A 21,332-nucleotide genomic window follows, 5' to 3' on the forward strand; every position below is an offset into this window, starting at 1 on the left:
GAAGGTTTTTAATGGAACACAGATGCTGTTTGCTTCATGCTAACCTTGTCTCTCTTGAGCTTCAAGGGGATAGCCTAACTTCATGGAGCTACCTTGAAACTGCTGGAAGTACTGATATATGCCAGTGTCAGCAAAAAGCTACCATAGTTAAGAGAGAGCAAGTTTCTGTGAACAAACCTCAAAGAAACAGTGATGGATTTAAAAGTGCCTTTCTCACAGGAGTATCAATTTGACTACTCAGACCCTGTATGCTTTCTCCAGAAGCAGAGCATTCAAAGATACCCTATTCTGATTCTTCTCTTAAAAAACTAGCTATGCAACATTCACATGCAATTATATGCCTCCTCTCATTCTCACTTCTTAAAAAAATCAAGAAACATTTTGTCTAGAAGACTGTCTTTGGTCTTGCCCTCAGACGGTGCTGTGAAATGCTCTGTGGTGTAAGACTATCTTCTCCATGACCAATTGTTTAAAAGAAACCTCTGTGAATAATCCAATTTTTCCCAGTAACATCCATGTTTATGCTTCAGGTTCTGGGTACTTGCTGCCTGCTGTCTTTTGGAATTTCTAGCAAGAAAAAGATATAACTCGGGAAATTTTCTCAGTGACTACAGTTTTAATATTAAATAAGAAAAAAATTCAAATTATCTCATTGTCATTTACAACTTTCCACGTTGCCAGTGTTCACATATTCTTTACCTCTCCAGGTCACTAGACACACATTGCCTTTGACCCTGCTAAATGCCAAAAAGCTCCTAGTATTTTGCTTTGCTCACCAAGCTATCTATTATTTCCATCCATTTCCTCCCTTGCTGTATTCAGATAAATTACATAGAAAGCCATGACTGTTTATGCACTATGCTGAAATCATTCTCTATCAGCTTTCACTGAGGATTTTACAGAAGAGATTTGACCATAGTTTTATATAAAAGCACTAAGAGAGTTTTCTGGGAAAAAAAAAATCTGGAAACTTTCTAGACTAAGAATCAAGGAGCTGGGAAATCCACCCATAGGTTAAACACAAAGACAGTTGTCACAGTATCTGGACTGCCTAAATATATATCACCATAGGGCAAACAAAACGTTTAGGTTCAGGTAGGCAGCTTGGATCTCTGCCATATGAAACCAACCCTGGGAAAATCTGTAACCCAGGGATGAGGAATTCCTCCAGCACAACACACCAGGATGGTGAAAGTAACTTCAGAAGGCAAACAAAATGATAAAGGTAAATGGCAGCAGCATCTATTTTGAAGTTTTAAAGTTGTTAGGGTCATTTATTTATTCCCATACTCCAAAAAGACATGAAAATTGGCCCAGAAACGCGAAAGTAGCAAGGGCCAGTTCTAGCCCTGTTTTAGCTTGCCCTCTCTCCTAACAAAAACAGCCAAAATCAAAACCAAATCATATCTACAGAGAAGGAAGTTTTTTAGAAAGCAATAAGCCTAAACAGCTGGGGAATGTATTGTGTTATATAACACTTGTTCTGAATACTAATCAACTTCTGCCACTCAAATCTTTAATCGTAACGTAAGGGAAGAAAAGAAAAAAAGTATAACTGAGGTAAATAATATGAATATAAAATGTAAATATTGCTTTCCATTATATTTTCAACCTGCCTAAAAATAGATTTTAGTGATTATTTAAAAATTAAGACATTTTCCCCATCCAGTTACTCTTCCGTTATTTTCTGATTATAATATTTTAATAAGTTTTCATAGTGAAAATTGTGTAAGATTTAAAAATCTAGGTTTCACCCTCTGAGAGTTTTACTTGCCCTCCTGATGACCAGTCATGAAACAATATCATTAACTCACCTGGCTGTGCCCAGCAATAGCAATGAAGAACTTGGAGTGCAAAAATCTTCTCAGGTAATGAGCTGTTGTCATGGCCCCAGGTACCACACAGCATGTTTCTCTGGAGCTGGACCTCACTGTGAACGTCTCCAAAGTAAAGTAGTGATCCTGGTCCATGACTCCCTTCCTGCCCATCTCTACACCCTGAAGGGCTTTGTCCATGCAGACAGAAAGCCCCCCATCCATGGACTCAGAGTCTGTAATTGTCCTGGCAAATTACTGCAGGGATTAGCTACCTTACCTGTTAAGAAGTTTCTCACAATTACTTTCATAAATCTCCATGAGCTTTAAGCTCATTAATTCTAGCTCTATTTTGGATGGAGAACACTTCATTCCTTTCTTTTGCAAAAACCTTTTATTTCATTATTTATATAATATTTATAAATTAATATTTAATCAGACACATATTTAGACAGAACAGATATGGCATTTTTTTCTGAGCTGCCAAATTACCTAAGGCATGAGAGGTTATTTTTTCCCATCTTCAACTGAAAATAACATCTAGAATCAAATCAAAGCGGACCCAGTTCGCAACTCTCCTGCCAATGGAAAACCTGTACAACTAATTTATGCCCCACCGATACACCCCAGATTTGCAATGATGCACCTGAGATCATAATTCAGCCTTATATCTCCTACTAATTAACTTTGTTACTTTTCAAATATAATCCCCAAAGAATATCCTCTTTCAGCATGATTTCATTAATTGTTTAGAATTCATTACTGAGTAGAAATGTCATACAAACTAAAACTCAAATTGAAATAGAAGTTCAGAGCCTCACAATACAGCCAACTGCTATACCAACCAGGTTACCATGAAATAATTTTGATGTTTTAAGAGGCTTTACAAGTACTTGGAAACCAATGCATTTGGAAAGTAGTTTATATTATAAACAATATTTTATGTAGCACCAAAGTAAAACTGGAGTATATAAAATGCAAGCACAACATGCAGCAATGTCCATGGTGAAAAATGATTCTGTCCTTTCTGCTACTATCACTTGATAATGTACACGATGTAAACATTTGATTATATTGTACCTGATGGCATTTTTATTTCCTGAGCATTCTCTTCTAGCAATAAAAGTGGTGCATTTAAATTATTACTGGATTGCACCTGTTTGCCAACAGCAGGCATTCATTCATTTTTTTAAACTTTTATATACCCAAATTTGCACACCAGAAAATGGTCAGCGAACAGATGCAGCACTCAGAGTGCTGTCACCACATGCAATTCCCACTTCCCACTTGTCTGTCTTGGCGCCCTTCTCAAACTAAGCTAGGACAAATCACTTTCAGGAGCCCTTTCTTTTCAGATGCTACCCTCTCAACTCAGAGCAAAGATACCACATCCTAGAGACCTTCCTGGGCTTGTGGCAGGAAGGTTCATGGCTGATGGGGCTTCTCATGGGTCCTCTAAGGTGCAGGCAACAAGCTTTAGGAGGAGCTGGGACTTTGTCTGAACTAGCACCTTTCATCTTTGATCACCTGCTTTGGGGGAAATGAACAGCGTGTCTTGCAGCACCAAGAAACGTCAACGGTGCTGTTTCATGAACACTTTAAATCACCAGGAGCCATCACACATCTCTCAACAGTCACATATGTGCCTCCTCTGCCCCACGCAGCTTCCCTTTCCCACTCGCAGGCATGCAGCAAACAATGCTTGAGAGATAAATCAATTAAACACTGGCACTGCTGCTCTGCCAGGCTGTTTTTGCATGTTTAGCCCAGTCATCCCAGTAAACTGCTTATGCCATTTCAGCCTGCTGAAGGGATCCTCCTGGACTCAGTGAATACCCTTCCACCATTGCCCCTGGAGAGCAAAAAGCTCTCAAAGATGTGGAAGGAAGATACAGAAAGATAAATGCCATTCTCTGAAGGGCTCTTACATTGACCATACTATAGATAGGAGCAGAGATGAAAACCATGTAGTAACTCCCTGCAAAGGTGCAGAGGAGCTGGCTGCACATGTAGAAACTCCCTGCAAAGGTGCAGAGGAGCTAGCTGCACATTAAACCAGGATATTTGGTGTTGCCAACTCCTCTCCAGGGCAGAGACACCAAGATAATATCCATGGATCCTGAGAAAATCTCTGCTTTCTAAGTGCTGTCCTTGTTTGCACAGCGACTGCCAGAAGGACTTCACAGACCAGGCTCTGCTGATGGCTTATCTATGATGACACACAACCTTCAGCTCTGTCCCTAGCATCATGACTAGCTTCATCTTGCTTTTATTCTGTGGGGAAAGGAGCAAGAAATTAATCACCTTACAAAGTGGACTTTTATTCTTCCCAGTCTCCTAGGGGAGGTGGACAATACAATAACACCACCAACCAAATCCCAGTGAAGGTGTTTAGCTCTTCTCTCCAAGAAAAGCTAGCAGCATTCATAAAATCTGCCAAACAATGAATTTCAAGGTCAGTAAAGCCCATAGCTTGTGACGAATGCCAATACACCTAAGAAAACACCACAGGATAATAATGGCAATAAGCAAAGGATACTAGGCTTATTGATCAAATCAGATACTACAAATCTTTCATTACTACAGCATCCTCAGAATCTCATCTCCAAAACCTCTAGGGTAGAAACTGTTAGCTCTATTTTAGAGATAGGGAACTGGAACAAAGAAAAGCCATCCCAGACAATTTCTGTAAGACAGGCTCTGCTGCTTTCTGTGGATGCTTTGCTCTCCATAGACACCCAGGGAGCACAGGTACCTAACATTCAGATAGGTAAAATTTTAAGTTAAATTTTTCTCTAAGGCCTACTGACATAGACTTCAAAACAGTACCTCCTTTACTGTATTTTACTGTTGAGCAATCACTTCAGGACATGACAAGTATGACATGACTCAAAGTGTATCAAAAAGCACATCAGCTAATTCTTGTCCAAGGCACCTGGGCTAGGGGAGATGAGTCTTCCTTTACTCTTGGTTTCTCCATCATGCATTTTTATTTTCCTATTAGAATTTGATGGTAAACATGAAATATCAACATTCTTACACCACAATTTGAGGACAAACTGTATCAAAGCACATAAATCAAAGCATGGTTTCCCAACGAGCTCACAGTCTAGGATCCTGACACCACTGAGCACAGGGTTAAAGGCGTTGCAGAGGAAAAGAGGTGAGGCACAGAAAGACTGCTAAAACTTGTCACATGAACAAAGAGAGGGCCAAATTTAGGGGAAAAAAAAAAGCCTTTCTCTTTAAATTTATATTTGATTTTTCTTTAGTTTGAGCCAATAGATATGACCTAGAGCAGCAGTTCCACTGAAAGATTTTCCCTGTGACACCACTTTGGTGAGACAGAAAGTCCTACTCTCAAAAGTAAAAACCCTTAAGATGTGCTGGAAAATGGGAATGTATCCAGCTATCAACGTCCATAAATGGATCTGCTTACGTTCCCAGACACCATGCACAAAATGAAATCAGTAAGTTGTTATATAAATGTCTAATTAAATATCTTTTTCCCTGTTTATAACTCACAGAAGTATCTAAAGTAAATATTACAAAATTACTGAAAAGAACTGATTTTTATGACAATTGTATAAATGCCATGCTAGTTATGGGAATGATGCTGAAGTCAATGTGAACACATGTACTTTCCTCCCACAAGAAAAACAGTCAAGGCATTACATAATATCTGTTTTGTCCATTTGTCTCCAAGTTGTCACTTGCTAAGATCTGAATGAGTAGAAATCTAAACAAGAGCAGATTAATGAAAAATCTGTAAATACCTGTTATACTGCTACTTGTTATAACCATTTTCAAGTTGTTTCTCTCATCCCTTTCAGAATATGTAAATGGCTGCATCTAATGCAATACAAAAAAATACATAAAAATGAAGCTTTTTTCCTACCAGTAAAATAATGTAAAGGAATAGCAATGCAAGCAGTGCATCCACCAGCCTTTGGAAGTCAGCAGGAGTCACCCACTGGGACCATCAGGACTGACTTAGGTCCTGAAGAAGTGAAGCTGGTGGGAAGTCCTTGTCCACATCCTGGGAAATGTTCCCCAAGAAAACAGACTCAGCTGTCTCTTCCTGTAACACAAATGCATTATTGCCTCCCTTATGAGAAAAATAGCAGTGTCTGCTCAAAAGCTTTGAAATGGAGACCAGTATAAATGATACAGACCTCGCTGGATAATCAAAAGAGTTTCTATGACTGTGAAAGACTCGAAGTCTTGCAGGGCAAAATGTGGGACACATTACAGCTGTTAATACAGAGCCATGTCAAGAGTGCTTCTGAATACTTGTTCTTCCAGTATCCCAAAGTGAACTGAGGTTCCAAGGATTTAAAATAACAAAAAAAACCCCAAAAAACCCAACCAATCAACCAACCAACCAACCAACCCCCCCCTCCCCAAAAACATCCAAAAACCTAAGCGGAAAATTGCTTTTATTATCTGAAAGCATGAAACAGGGCTCCTCTGGGCTCATGAAGCTCTCTGAGAACTTTAGAAAGAAAAAAAGAAGATCTTTAAAAACTTTAGACAAGAAATTCTTGGCAGCAGGGATGGGACTGCTAGCTTGCCCCAGATATTACTTTGGAGTTTTGCTGTTTTTAACTGCTGGGCTGGATTTACCTCCAGGACTTTCCTAGTGAAGCTCTTGCTTCACCAGGAACACCCTCCACATACTAAATTACTTGAAGAAGCCTGCATTACCCGAATGTCATAGAATCATAGAATCATAGAATAGTTAGGGTTGAAAAGGACCTTAAGATCATCTAGTTCCAATCCCCCTGCCATGGGCAGGGACACCTCACACTAAACCATATCACCCAAGGCTTCATCCAATCTGGTCTTTAACATCGCCAGGGATGGAGCATTCACAACCTCCCTGGGCAACCCATTCCAGTACCTCACCACCCTTACCGTAAAGAATTTCTTCCTTATATCCAGTCTAAACCTCTGCTGTTTAAGTTTCAACCCGTTACCCCTTGTCCTATCACTGCAGTCCCTAATGAATAGTCCCTCCCCAGCATCCCTGTAGGTCCCCTTCAGATACTGGAAGGCTGCGCCATCATCCATGTGGCCATCCTCCACACATCATCACAATCAACCCAAATCAGAATGCTGTAATAATCATGCTGGACTCTGTAGACATATAGAAAAGGTGATATACACTGACAACAAAAGAACATGAACAAAATGGCTAAGATGGAGGACTGATGTGTCTAGAAACAAAATCTCTAGTTCTCACAGCAAATCAGTGACAGGCAAGGAGAAAGATGCTGCTTTCCCTCCTGCTTATTCATGACAACCATTCCTCCACTGTACAATGGTTCTTATTCAGAGATTCACAGGGACTCTGGAAATCAGCTTTTACTGAGTTTATTATTTATGTTTCCTCTCTGCATTCAAGATCATGAAGGACTGCAGCCATCACACATGCCAATCTTCAGTCCAAGCTATTAAAAAATCTTGCACATTATCACTTTTCTCAGCCACCACTGTTCAGATGTGATGGTTGAGATCACCACTGATCTATGAGGAAGTAGTTTTAGCCAATCATTTTTATGAGCCACGCTGCTACTGTCTTCCAAGCTGTCCAACCCCAGGTCTCAAGAGCCACAGGCTGGGAGTATCACTACAAGTATTCACAAGGATTTTCTTTAAATTACAACTGTACAGATTAATCTTTTCTTGTGTTTTTCACATTTGCAAGAGATGACAAAGATGTGTCCCAGCAAAGCTGCAATAGCCAGAGCATACCACATCCGGCTTCCATGAATACAACAGATAAACTGAAGCAATCGAAAACCCCTGCAATTGTGCTTCTGCTCTCTATATTTTCTCTGGCATTGACCCTCCTCTTGCACCATTCATGCTGGGGGCAGGGGGTGGGAGGTTGGGGGGTTCAGGACACAGTTCCACAAGCTGTACCAGCTCTGACAATGACCTGTGCCCTAGTGGCATGCCCATTTACAGGATAGACTTGGGGCCCTCTCCACGTATCCTGTAGTCTGCCCTTCCATGTCTTTTGTCTTCTATCTTTTAATGGTGTTCACCTTCTGTAAACCACCTTTTCTGTGCAGCTAAAATTAAACATTTACAATGATGATAGCTTGTTGTAGGAGATCTGAAAGCAAAAATGTGTGTTCTCAGAGGTAGTCCTAGCAATAACCATAAAAACCATCATCAGAATTAACACTAGTAATGATAGTAGTAACGACCTGAGTAAAAATTCCTTTGCGAGTAAGTTCTCCCTAGTGCTACCACAGCTCTGAATAATGTCTGGTCCAGCCTGTTCGCACAGGAGATTGTCTTCCCTACAACAATCCATCTGCTTTAAAAGTGCCTTCTGTAGGAAACTAATACCCCAGTACTCCTTTTATGCTCTAGGGAAAGACCTCTCTGCAGGATGAGCTAAGATCCAAGCAATTTTCTGCAACCCCTAGAGAGGGAGCTGGACACCTCTGCTCCAGGTTTAGATACATCAGTGGAGGTAGGATGATGCCAGTCCTAATGCAGATGAATCCACAACAAGGAGAAGCCCAAGAAAGAAGGCTCTAGTTTGCATGATTGGTGCTTGGGACAGCAGCACACTTTGATGAAAAGCTATGCCTGAACACCAGTAAATAGCTCTGATGAAAGCACTGCAAATATCACAACATGTAATCAAGTGCATAAATAATTTGTTATACAACAGACCTTGTTAAAAAACAAATCAGTTGATTATTAGTAATAACTATGTATATTGCAGCATCTTATCCCTGGAGGCCCCAAAAGAGGTCAGTTTTGCTGAGCACAGAACACTGGTAAAAAGCAAATCTGCCACAATATTTGGGTATCTGAAACTAGAATAAACGAGGGCTATACAAGTCACTTTATAAAAAAAGTAAGAATAAGTACCAACAATACAACAGACATGAAACTCGCTTAATGAACAACTTTATGAGATACACAGCAACAAAGAATGCCTCATTATTCCCCATAAAACATATCAAACAAGACTTTTCATTTTCCAATAATAAACACTGAACATTTGCAAAATAATTGATTTCCTCTGATATTTTTATTCCCATTCCTGATGCTGCTGGTTTGCAAAGACCGAGCAGACAATGCAGATCTGCATGCAGATCAGCTAAGACAGAACATCTCTTTCACTCATTTTTTTCTTCTTCTTTTACATAATATCAACAAATGAGATCAGTATCAGATCTGTATTTACAGAAATACATTGCCCTATCTCATGTTCTTGTTCTTGTGTCAAGAAACCTGAAGCTAGGCGTTGGAAAAATAATGAATGCCTTACACTTTTTTTTTAATATAAATGGGGCTCCTATGTAATTTTTACTTCTACATTTACACTATAATCATGGATTCAGGGAACTAGAGAGCCAAACAACACAGCATCAAAAAATGTAACAACCATAAGACTTCCTTCTGTGTATTTAGGGGAGAAATAAATCAACTTCTTTTGCTCAGCAAAACTACATGGGAAAAAAAATAAGGGTCTACTTACACTGTACAATGAGCTGTACCAAAGCTTCTCTGGGCTTCACATTAAACCCATTATACTGGCTTGTCTGGCACCTGTAGGTTCCTGTCATTTCCCTGGACACGTTCACTATCCTCAGGATCCCATCGTAGCTCTCCGTCTGCATTGCTCCGTCCGGCATCACAACCTCCTTGTCTGCTCTGGACCAGAGAATGATGGGCTTGGGCTTCCCTGTCACCTGGCACTGCAGTTCGATTGTGTCCCCTTCCCGGGTGACCAGGGGTGACTTTTCTTGAGGAACAGTCAAATTGGGTGGGACTTTAAAGGAAAAAAAAGAGACGGTTCAACAATTAGCATTGCAGAGACATCAGGTGGCTTTCTTGCTTGTTACAGTCATAGCTGCATATCAAGAAGTTGTTTATACACAGACAGCATATGTTGACTACATAGAATCACAGAATGTTTTGTGTTGGAAGGGACTTTAAAGATCATCTAGTTCCAATTCCCTGCCATGGGCAGGGACGCCTTCTAGTAGACCAGGCTTCTCAAAGCCCTGTCCAACCTGACATACATTGGAAGACTGTGCAATGCTACTATATTTATGAGAGAAGGTTTTCAGCTGCTTGAAGTTGTTCAAGTAAGATTCATGAATCCCAGCTATGAAACATACTTAACTCCGTGTGTGTTTCAGGTATGTCATTATATATACCAATATGCCATACATCAGCACACTTGGACCACTGGTCACAGCTAGCCCTTTGTCACTGCAAGCTATGGCTTTCCTTTTCATGAGCATTTGGCACTAAAAACCTTTTTCAATAACAGACAGCTTGCTGATTTTATCCAGCCTGTAATGGCCACACAATGGGAAAGAATCATACCAATTCAGAAATCAGTTCAGAATTCAAAACCTGAAACCAAAATGCAGTTGGCAACAGGAGGTTTATCAAAGTGGTGATTTTTTTTCACAGAGATTTGCATTAAGAAATCCAGCTGGACATGTGAACAACTGCTTTCAGAAAAAGTTAAGCACTCCCTTGGAGCAGGAATACCTGGCACTGCTGCACAGTGAGCTGGTGATGCCCAAGGACCCATCCTTTCTCATCTCCACAGACTTGCAAGAGCAAGACTTTTAATTGCCCCACTGCCTCTTGAACTATCAGCCACAGCTCTGAACTGCCAGTCCTCGGCACTGAGTAAAGCTTACTCCCCAGGGAAGAGCCACTCCTGTGCAAAGGCAGAAATGTCAGGGGACCATGGCAAAAGCCTGACGTGTATCACAGTGAGCTTCCACCATTGGTCTCATCAGTGGTGGCCTCTCTGCCTCAGCCATTCAGGTGACAGCTTTTGAGAATTAGAGAGCATTGCAAGCTCCACTGGCCTGACGAGAATGGTTTTACCATATCTAATTATCATTCCCATCTCATCATACCTATATTAGATTTACAGCCAATTTCTTACTCCTCTCTTAGTGCAACACAAACCAAAATGCTGTCTCTGAAGCTGCTTGTCTCTAGATCACACATGGTGCCTTTGGCACCATCGACCCTTACTTAAGGGGGTAAAAGCTGTTGTGTCGTGGGTAAAAATGTGGGAAAAGATGATTTAAACACTGCCCACCATATCTTGCCTTTTGTGCCTTCTAAAAACTCAGCTGTCATGGGTCTTTGTTCTGAATCACAGGGAAAGATGCTTTCTGCTTTAAAGTATTCCTTCACAGGAGCATTACCTCTCAACACTGTCCTGCCCTCAACTACTTTCCTTGAATAAGAGGACTGACAAAATACAGCCTGCACTGTAACTCCTGTCTACAGGCAAAAATAATCAGAAACTATTTTCAGGCCCCCAGACACAGAAACCACAGACTCATACCAGTGAGAAATAGTTCCAGCTTTCCCCTGAGATCTACCTTGTGTCTACAGATCTCACAAGTCTGCTAGGAATCAAAGCTTAAATCAGGGACTTTCATAGGTACCAAAATGCTGTTCTCAGCTGTTTTGAAGGCTTTAATAGCTCCTTCTGAATCTTGTGGGACATGTAAAAGCTGAAATAACTTTTTCCACAGGAGAGTAAATGAAAAATTATTTTATAATTCAGATAAAAAAAGAAGAAAAAAGAGGAAAACTGCTTAATAAAACATTCCCTAAATTAATAAAACATTATTATTTTTCACTTATGCCTGTATGTGTCACAGCAGTTCCTGAGCACAGGCCAGGGCCGTGGGAACATGAATAACTTGGAGAGAACCCAGATGAGAACCACCTCACGGAGATGCCCAAAAGCCTCTGTTGAGGGATGGGCCAGAGGGATCAGATGAAGGCTGCTCTGTGGCTTTCTGAGCTATTCTGACTGCACTTCTCCACAAGCGCGTGCACTCTCCTCTCCCTCATTTCTAAATCCCATCCTTTTGCTGAGAAGTACATAGTGCTCCTCCTGGACCTGCACCAGCCAAGTGCTTGTGATGGGACTTCTGAAAGTGAGCACATCAAGTAAATACCAAAGGGCCACTTTCTAAAGCAATGTTCTATGAGAACACAGGCTAAACTGGGAAAGGTATTGTTCCAAGAAGGAAAATACAATTTAGAGAGAAAGGTTTGAAAAGACACCGTGCAGTGCCTGTCTGCAGGAAAGAGCCTCCTTCTGAGCATTTTTTTTTCCAGCTCATCTGGCTTGTGGGTTTTCAGCTTAGTTCAAATACTATAAAGCCTTGTCTGGAGCAGTAAAATGCCCATTTACTTTGTCCCTCCATTCCTGGACAGTGTACCTGCTCCCTGCTGTGAATGTACTTTGATTAAAGCATGTCCCAGTTGGTACAGATGCTGCAGGCTCCCTTGTACCTCTCCTCTCACCCCCTGCCCCTTGGCACCTCCAGCTCCCCGGGAAGCACATCCTTCTCCTGCCTCAGGGATTCACTGACTATGAGGACATGAGGCCATGACATGGGGTCATAGTCTTCAAACAAAATACCTGTTATCAAGAGGGAAAAGGTGTGCTATCTGCTCTGTGCCAACCTACACTGCTACCTACAGGTCTGCTTGCAAACCCATGGTCCAGATGGGTCCAAGACATGAGTATTCCTTTCACATGAGTGTTTGTGTAGACCTGTTTCTGGACATGTTGTGCTGGCAGCCTGTTCCAGACTCCATCTTTTCCAGACAGATAACAGAGCAGCAGGTCTGGATTATAAAATCACACCCTGTCTTAGCCTCAGAAATCACCCACTTTCTGGGTGAGAAGGGCTGTAACTTCTCATTCCAAGCACTAAGCCAGGAACAAGGTTTGCCTTCAACACAGCAAGTGGTCCCACACAACTGCTGCCTGTGATGGAAGTAAGACAAAAGATGAGTGAGGAAGAAGCAAAGCTAGCTTCATGTGTGGAGGCTGATCCAAACCTGCTCTTGAAACAGGAATGGAAAAGGGAGGTGATTCTCCCCTTCTGCTCTGCTCTTGTGAGACTCCACCTGCAGCACTGCGTCCATCTCCGGAGCCCCCAACATAAGAAGGATGTGGAGCTGTTGGAGTGAGTACAATGAAGGCCAATAAGATGCTCAGAGGGCTGGAGCACCTCTGCTGTGGAGACAGGCGGAGAGATCTGTGATTGTTCAGCCTGGAGATGTCTCTAGGGTCACCTTAGAGCAGCTTCCAGTGCCTAAAGAGGCTGACAAGAAATCTGGAGAGGGGCTTTTGACAAGTGCATGTAGGGACAGGACAAGGGGGGATGGCTTTAAACTGAGAGAGGGGAGATTTAGATATTAGGAAGTTCTTTCCTGTGAAACACAGTGAGGCACTTGCACCCATAGTCATGTGAGGAATAAACAGACAGATTTAGTGTGTCCATGAGGTGCACCTAGAGAGGAAGGCGGATAGAGATGTATGATTGCAACTGAAGGCTCATGAAGACTTGTGTCCCATGGAGCTGCACTGTGGGGATGCAAGAAGGCACCAGCTCCAAGCTCCAGCTGCAGAAGCCTGTCAGCTGCAGGAAACATCTCAGATCAAAGGGCAGGAGAAATTCAGAGATTTGTGCACTCAAACTATGAATCATATAAGGAAGAAATCTAGAAAGAATACACACTGCTTCTCATGGTCGCATTCAGCTTTTGGAGGCATTGGAAAGAAAGGAGAGTGAATGGCACAGGACATGCATCGGGAGGCGGGGGGGGGGGGGGGGGGGGGGGGGGATAAAAATAAAGTAAAAGAAAAAAAGATGCATACCAAAAAGGTCCTGTGCAACTGTGAGCTAGTAATTTACCCCCCATTTAACTCAATTTTCTTTCTGAATAATAGAGATAACAGTACTGCAAAACTGTACACTGCCAAGATAAGGACCAGAGACTCTGAGGTCTGTAGGCAGGCTGATAAGATAGGCTGTATCATACCCCAGATGGAAAGATACCTTAAAATAACCTGATTCATCTTCTCCTCTAGCATTGTGCAACACAACCAGCGTCTGCCACATTTTAAGCCAGCCGATGTATTATTATGGTTTACTGTATTTATTAATGTGCTTGTTACTGGAAACAGGGAAGGAGAGAGGAGGGACGAGGCCATCTATTAAAATAAATCATTTTGTGGGCAAGGCCATAAATAAGAAACCTAGCTGCAGCTTTCATGTATCACATTTGCCTGACAGTGCTGGAGACAGTGAGCTCTCACAATTTATTTCTCTGTTCCCAACACAGTGGGTATGGCCTTGGGTCTCCCCTTAACTCAGATACTGATTCTCTACTGTCTAATTAGGAAGAAGGACAACACTGAATTTTGCTCAGGGAGGGTTTTATTGCAGGGTTTCCCTTTTTTATACCGATCTATTTATTTTCACAAACATGCAGGCACTTAATTAACTCCAAGATGTCTATTCTGCTGTCAAATTTGGCTTAAATTAGCTACAGGGTCAAAAAATATCAGCGGGTTTGGGGACTTGCAACACACTAACTGACAGGCACTGGCAGCCTGATTGTGTATGACTTGTTTTCATAAGCAATAAAGCTGAAAATAGCCACAAAAGAAACTCAGATCAATGCAATGGCCACAGAGAAATCAGGAAGACAAGGAAGGGGGAAATTAGAGAACTGAGGGAATGTTAATAATTTGATGTTTTTCTTCCTTTACTATGACCGAATATGTAGGGAGGCCCCAGGACCAGGTGGATGAGCTTGCTGTGGAGGAAAGCAAGTCTGTGTGAGCAAAGGTGTAGAAAGAGAATCACAAAATTGTTTAGGTTGGAAAAGACATCCAACCATTAACTCAGCATTTCCAAGCCCACCACTAAACCATGTTTCTAAGAGCCAATCTTTTAAACACCTCCAAGGATGGTAACTCAACCACTTCCCCAGACTGCATGTTCCAATGCCTGACAATCCTTTTGGTGAAGACATTTTTCCTCATATCCACTCTAAACCTCCCCCGGCACAACTTGAGGCTGTTTCTTCTTGTCCTATCACTTACCACAAGGGTGCACAAGCAAAGATGAATGAGCAAAGGTGGGTGAACAAGGGCACATAAGCTGAAGCGCATGAGCAAAGGTGCAAGAGCAAATGTACAAGGGTATGTGAGCAAACGTGCACAAACAAGGGTATGTTAGTAAAGGTGCTGCAAGTGGGGCAAGCAGAGGCAGGTGGCAGCCAAGCAAGAAGTGCTAAGCAGGTACTGGGGGAGTTTAACTCAGCAGTTAAATCTGTTTCCTAAAGCAGACAGTTATCACTTGAAAAATAAAAGTGTTAGTATCTCTTTCAAAACCTCATACTATTATTTTTTGAAACTGGCAGTGGCACAGGCAGAAGATACATGTTTGTTGATATATGTCCACTCCTGGCTCTTAAATAAAACAGTCTGAGACAACCTTTGCTTCTGTAAGTTGCTGACTCACTGGATCAGATGGCAGAAGGTATCACTGTATTCTTGTCCTATTTTTGCTGAACTGCTCCCTAGGTAAATGTCTGTTACTGGAGATAGCAAACTGGACTAGACACTTCCATCTGATCTCATGTGGTAGCTCTACTGTAATTCCATAGGATCCTTGACCCAGCACAGGCAATGTGTCTATAGGAGAATGGGGACTGCACCAAAGTAGCTATTTCAAAGAAAAAGCCAAAGTGCATGCGTCTAATACATTTATTCACTGTGTATTCTGGGTAGACAAAATGTAGTTCTAGTTCTAGTCTACTCTAGATCTTTGAAGTCCTGATGGGTTAAGTTCCTATTTTGAACTTTCAGATAGCTTAATTAAATGAGAAAGAGGCAATGGCAGAGGCAAGAATCTGTTTAGAGAAATCATTCAAAGGGGCCTAAGGGGCTCTGCACAACCTGATCTACATGATGCCCCTGCAAGATGTTGTACTACATGGACTTTAAAGGTCCCTTTCAGCCCAAGGTAACCAGAGTGAGGACAAGCAGCCCCAAGAAGTGGTGACACCACAGTAGGCTTGGGGAAGACAGTATGACTCCTGAGCTCTTTACTGTGGATTACAGATAGCATAGGTGAAGTAAGGGCTACTGTCACCTTCTGTGTTTTCTTGGGAGGCTTAAAGAGCCAGAAAGGAAAGCTGTGGCCCTGAAGCAAAGACTGTCAGTTCAAGCAGTGATGAGGAGGTTCTGGGCCAGTGTGATCAGGCTGCTTAAAATGGACTAATGGTAATAACTAGTAATTATAGGATAAAGAGGAGCAAAGGAGTGTTTGAGCTGCATATCAAGAAATAATCTATACTGGAGATTACTCAGAGATAATCTCCCAAAAGAAGTGTTGGAAGTCACAGTGTTCAAGTAATTTAAACAGAATATTAAAGCATCTATGCTGTAGTGGTTAGGAGATAGAGATTAAGTTATTTGTGTATTCTTCTCCTCTAGTATGTATGACTCTGAAGGTCTCAATCTCCAGTATTAATCATCCTCTGACCAAGACATGCATTTCAGTCCCTGTTCATGATTCATACTCCTTATATGATGGATGGGTTTGCTAAAACAGGACAGACTGAGCTGTGATGTAGGAAGCCAAGCTGGCATATAGAACATATTTTATCACGATTATATAGCCTGTGAAGGGTAGCAAGTTATAATTATTCAGGTTCTCTATACACCTCTGTAAAGAGAGACAAAACCGCTCAGCTTACTTAATGTGTATTACTTTTAGAAGTGTTGGAGAATACCAGGGAGCATATGCTGACAGAGTCTCCAGTGGCAAGAAAACAAGAGCACTGGGGGAGACTTGCAGATCCAGCCAGACAACTGAAAAATCAGCTAAGGTGAAGAGAATTTAAGCTTTCCATGGTCTTTCACCACCATGAAAGAGGATTTATCTAGTTATTCATGTTGAAGGTAGATCAAGAGACCTGTAAGGAAATCATGTCTTGATTTCAAGGTTGCTTTCTTTTCTCATTGTTCCAGTTGCCTGCGAGTTGTCCTAGCCATATGCAAAGCACCACAGCCCATGTTTTCTTGTGCACAAGACTCTTTTAACAGCAAGTGAAGACATGACCAACTACAGATTTCATGTCAGAGGCTTGGACAAGATAGCTGCTTAAACAGTAGAATAATTCCAGAATCAGTTGGAGCACCCATAACTTAAGTTGGGCCATCCACAACTTCTTGAAATAGGTTTCCCAGAGAAGCTGTGGCTGCCACATCCCTGGAAGTGTTCAAGGCTAGGCAGGATGGGGCTTTGAGCAACCTGGTCTAGTAAAAGATGTCCTTGCCCATGGCATGTGGTTGGAACTAGACGGTCTTTAAGGTTCCTTCCAACCCAAACCATTCCATGATTCTGATTCTATGAATCAGTACTTCCAGATCAACACACTTTTAATAACTTAAAATACCACCTTACTTTGCAGACTCTAAAAAGGAATATTTTAAACCCAGAACATACACAGCCAGCAGCAATTTAGCCAAATTAGTTTTCAGTGATCTCACAGGAGTCGTGCTGAGGAGTTCCATCAACCATATGCAATGTGAGAAGATAAGTGAACTCCACAGCCTTCCAGGGAAGAATAAAGAGACTCTGAAAAACATGGCCAATAAAAAGGGTGTCTGCTCCCAGAAACTGAGCTGAAGTCAATCCACAGTGGATGTATGCATCCTGGAGAAATCAGATTTTCTGGGAGGAAAACCCACGTGGTGGGGAGGGAAGGATCTGCAGAGCAGGATGTTGCCAGTCCTCAACACCTCCATACAGCCAGTTATGGCCCGGGCTGTATGACTGGAAGGGATGGCAGCTCCCAAAGATAGAATGAAAAAGAAAAATCTCTGCACATTAAGTACTAAAATAGCACTATAAAAGAAAAGCCTTTTAACAAAATCCAGCATTTATCTGTCCCTTCTGTTCACCTATTCTTTTCAAAGACAAGCTCCAAAGACAGTGACCAACAAAAATTACCAGTTTACTGTAATAATGAAACATCTGTCTATTTTCTGGTATGTCTCAGTGTTGCCTGTGAATGATCACTCTGGACAGTGTTACAGGTTTACAAATATTTTAATTGGACCACTAATTATCTCATAAAAACCATTTTTTTTATTATGCAAAGAGGCAGCACTGTGATTTTAATGAACATTTAGAACTAAAATTAGGGTCTCTTATGTTTCATCAAAGGAGGAACAAGATGACCACAGGACGCATATTTCAGATACAGATCAAGGCCACATGTCCCAACACATCAGCCTGGACATTTACTTAGAATCATAGAATCATAGAATAGTTAGGGTTGGAAAGGACCTTAAGATCATCTAGTTCCAACCCCTCTGCCATGGGCAGGTACACGTCCCACTAAACCATGTCACCCAAGGCTCTGTCCAGCCTGGCCTTGAACACTGCCAGGGATGGAGCATTCACAACTTCCTTGAGCAATCAATTCCAGTGCCTCACCACCCTCATAGTAAAGAACTTCTTCCTTATATCCAATATAAACTTCACCTCTTTGAGATTGAGCCCATGAGATCACGAGGCCACCAGCCTGCTCTGTGCCTATGCCCAAAGTCATGATTCCCCTCTGTGATGTGCCTACCCCAGCGTACCCAGGGTAGTACACACTCAACACATCTTTAGATTCACCCAGAGATGAAGAAATCTTTTCACATATTTGCCACACAGATCATCTAGTTGTGCCCACGCTGGGTAAGAGTGAAATAGTAGAAACGACTCTCTTAGGAAAAAAGGGGTCACCACCACTTTCAGCCAAGACTATTGGGCATCTCTCCAATCCATTGCTCCTGGTAGCAATTCAGAGCAGTGCAGTCAGAGAATAAAGTAAAATAACCCCCCTGAAATAACAACTCGCTTCACTGCACAATACTACCTCCAGGTGGAAGACAAAAAGAGAATAAGCCAGCAGTGACAGATGTTGCAGCTTTTACTGTACTGATACTGATTTTAGGGAGATAAAGATAGCATAAGAAGCCATACTGAACAGAGCAAACCATACATCACCTGAAGCCGTATTCTTCCTGCTTTGAATACTGTATTTAAGGCAGAGAAAAAGATCGTTTACAAAGACTAACACACTTTCCTGATCCCCCTCTCTTTTTTGATTACCATGAGCCTATTATACTGTAGGTTTTTTGTTGCTGTTTTAACATCTTCTGCCTTCAGACTACCCGTGACACGCACACACACAGAAGAGCCATTCTGCCTTTAAGTAACATTTGCCAAGGGTTGGTTTTATGGATGACAGGGTTTTTATAGGGCAAAAATTCAACATTTGAGTTCTAATTTCCACTATTCAGTGACCTACTTTATGGAGATGGGGCAAAGGGAGGGCTGCTAGGGGATTACTTCAGGTCCATTTATATAAGATACTCAGGACACAAATCTATGCCCTTACTGCTGAAAGCACAAAATGACAAAGAAAAAACATTCCTGATAAACAAGTGCAATGCCGAGTATGTCAAGAGGCTGGCATGAACCCTGCATTGCTACATAGCCCTTTCTAATCTGCTGAAGGGACAGAGGAGACCTAACCATCTCAACCCCTCCTTATGAGGTGACAGTCCTTCCTGCCTCACCTGGGGACAACAAGAGGAACCCCATGCATGTCAGAAAGAAAGAATTCTCCCCAGACCCAGCATATAGACACATAGTGTGATATTAATATATCTGTGCAAGTCCTGGCATTTGGAAAACATGTTAGTGCCTAGGCCTTATGTTCATAATTACCACAGCAGTACTGAATCTTGATGAGTCAGTAATGACCTTCAATAACACAGAGAAACTATTTCAGCTTCCACTTAATCAGGTAACAAACTCACACAATAGGCACAATTTCTTTTAAGGTGCTAAAGAAGGCTGATCCTAAATGCTGTTTATTCTTCCCCTGTTCTGATTTTCCTGAGCATCACAGGACAGTAAATTTGAGAGCCGACATAATTCATCACTGCCTGCAGAAATTGTGACAAGATTATAGGTACAGCCATCTAATGGATGTTTTCAATAAATTCCATCAATTTCCCAAATGAATCCCCAGCAAGTACAGACAATGTAGCGGTTACTGTCTGCCAGATGGACAACGCATGACTGCACAAATGTCACTGTCCACTTCACCCTGACAAGCAGGTAACAAAGTCTGCATGCCACTGCAATCCATCATGCCAAACTCAGCTCTTATCCTCTCAGTTCTTCACCTGTAAGATGTGTGTTAATACACATGAAGAACATATTTCTTTTGGTCGAAAGACAGGCTGTTCCCTTGTCCATGGATTCATGGATTAGTGTTTCCACTCCTAGAGTCTTCATGGGATAAATGAAGCAAGAAGGAGCTAGTCCAAGCCCCATGTCAAAGCATGGACAGATATGAGGTCAGACCAGGCTGCTCAGGGCTTTAGGAGGTCTTCAAAACCTCCCAGGATTGGGATCCCACAATGTCTCTATTCTCCCACTTGCATGTCCTCATGGGGAAACACTTGCTTCTTATATTCAGCCTGAACTTCTCATTTCAATTCATGCCTGTTGCCTCTCACCTCCCCAGTACACATTGCTGCAAAGAGCCCAGTTCCATTCTCTTGATACTTTCTTTGTAGGCAGGGGACAGCTGCTGTTAGGTACCCTAGGGCTGCCTCTTCTCTAGGCTGGATAAGCCAACACCCCCAAGCCACTCATGATCAACTTCATGGTGTTGCAAGGACTAGGCCCAGTTTGCTGAAGCCTCTTCTGCATCAGGAGTCCAAAACTGGACATGATATTCATCAGTCCCCATTGCTGCTGCTCATGTCCACTCACTGCCTACCGGAATGCCACAGAGCTGCTCCCTAGCTAGGCAGCTCCTGCCTGTACCACTGCAAGGGAACAGCCTTCCACAACACCCCAAACTTACTGCATTACTCCAACATAGTCATTCTGAAGTTCACTGAAAGTCCATAAAAATACATAAAATAATTTCAGCGAAGTATGAATTATTCTGGTTTATACTTACAAAATTTACCAAAAATAAGTAAAATATTCAAGGATCCCTGAACAATAACACAAATAGAAAATAAGTAGCAAATAATAAAATAGGAACTAACTAAACTAAATGAATTTAGTGTTTTCCTCCTGTCTCTCAAGGTCTGTATATGTATATTTTATGTTTCAGGGTGGGACACAGCAAAAGTGAGCTGTGTAAATGTTGACTGCTTGTTCACTTATATACACAATTTTTAACTCCTTATCAGTGAATTCAACTCTTTGCACCTCATTTTCCATACACACTTCATGCCCAGTCCACCTCTCCAAATGATACTTCACCAGTTTGGTTATAAAAATGCTATAAAAGACTGTTCTGAAGATTTCACAGAAGTCAAGGCAAGCAGCTTTCCTTTCCCTCCCTGTGCCCATAGAGACAGTCTTTTTATCTCAGCAGGCAAACAGGGTGGGTCAGGCACAGTTCACTTTTGATAATCCATGCTGGCTGTTTCCAGTCACTTCCTGGTCCTTCACATCAGTTGACATGCTTTCTAGGGCAACATTCTCCATGACCTTCCCAGGCACTAAAGTGGGGATGACTGGCCTGTACTCCCATTCTTCTCCTTCTTCCTTTCTTGGAAGATAAAATTTCATTTTTTCCAGTCTT

The 21,332-nt window shown here is 41.8% G+C and overlaps 1 protein-coding gene across 1 annotated transcript in view; it reads right to left on the reverse strand.

Annotated features, from left to right (window-relative positions):
- Positions 1-21,332, reverse strand: part of MDGA2 (MAM domain containing glycosylphosphatidylinositol anchor 2) — a 361,344-nt gene that overhangs the window by 104,015 nt on the left and 235,997 nt on the right. The window contains exon 9 of the mRNA XM_034062525.1: positions 9,325-9,618. Coding sequence (XP_033918416.1) covers positions 9,325-9,618 — 294 coding nt within the window. The remainder of the gene's footprint in view (positions 1-9,324; positions 9,619-21,332) is intronic.

This window comes from Melopsittacus undulatus, chromosome 4, assembly GCF_012275295.1.
Source record: "Melopsittacus undulatus isolate bMelUnd1 chromosome 4, bMelUnd1.mat.Z, whole genome shotgun sequence".
Taxonomy (NCBI): domain Eukaryota; kingdom Metazoa; phylum Chordata; class Aves; order Psittaciformes; family Psittaculidae; genus Melopsittacus; species Melopsittacus undulatus.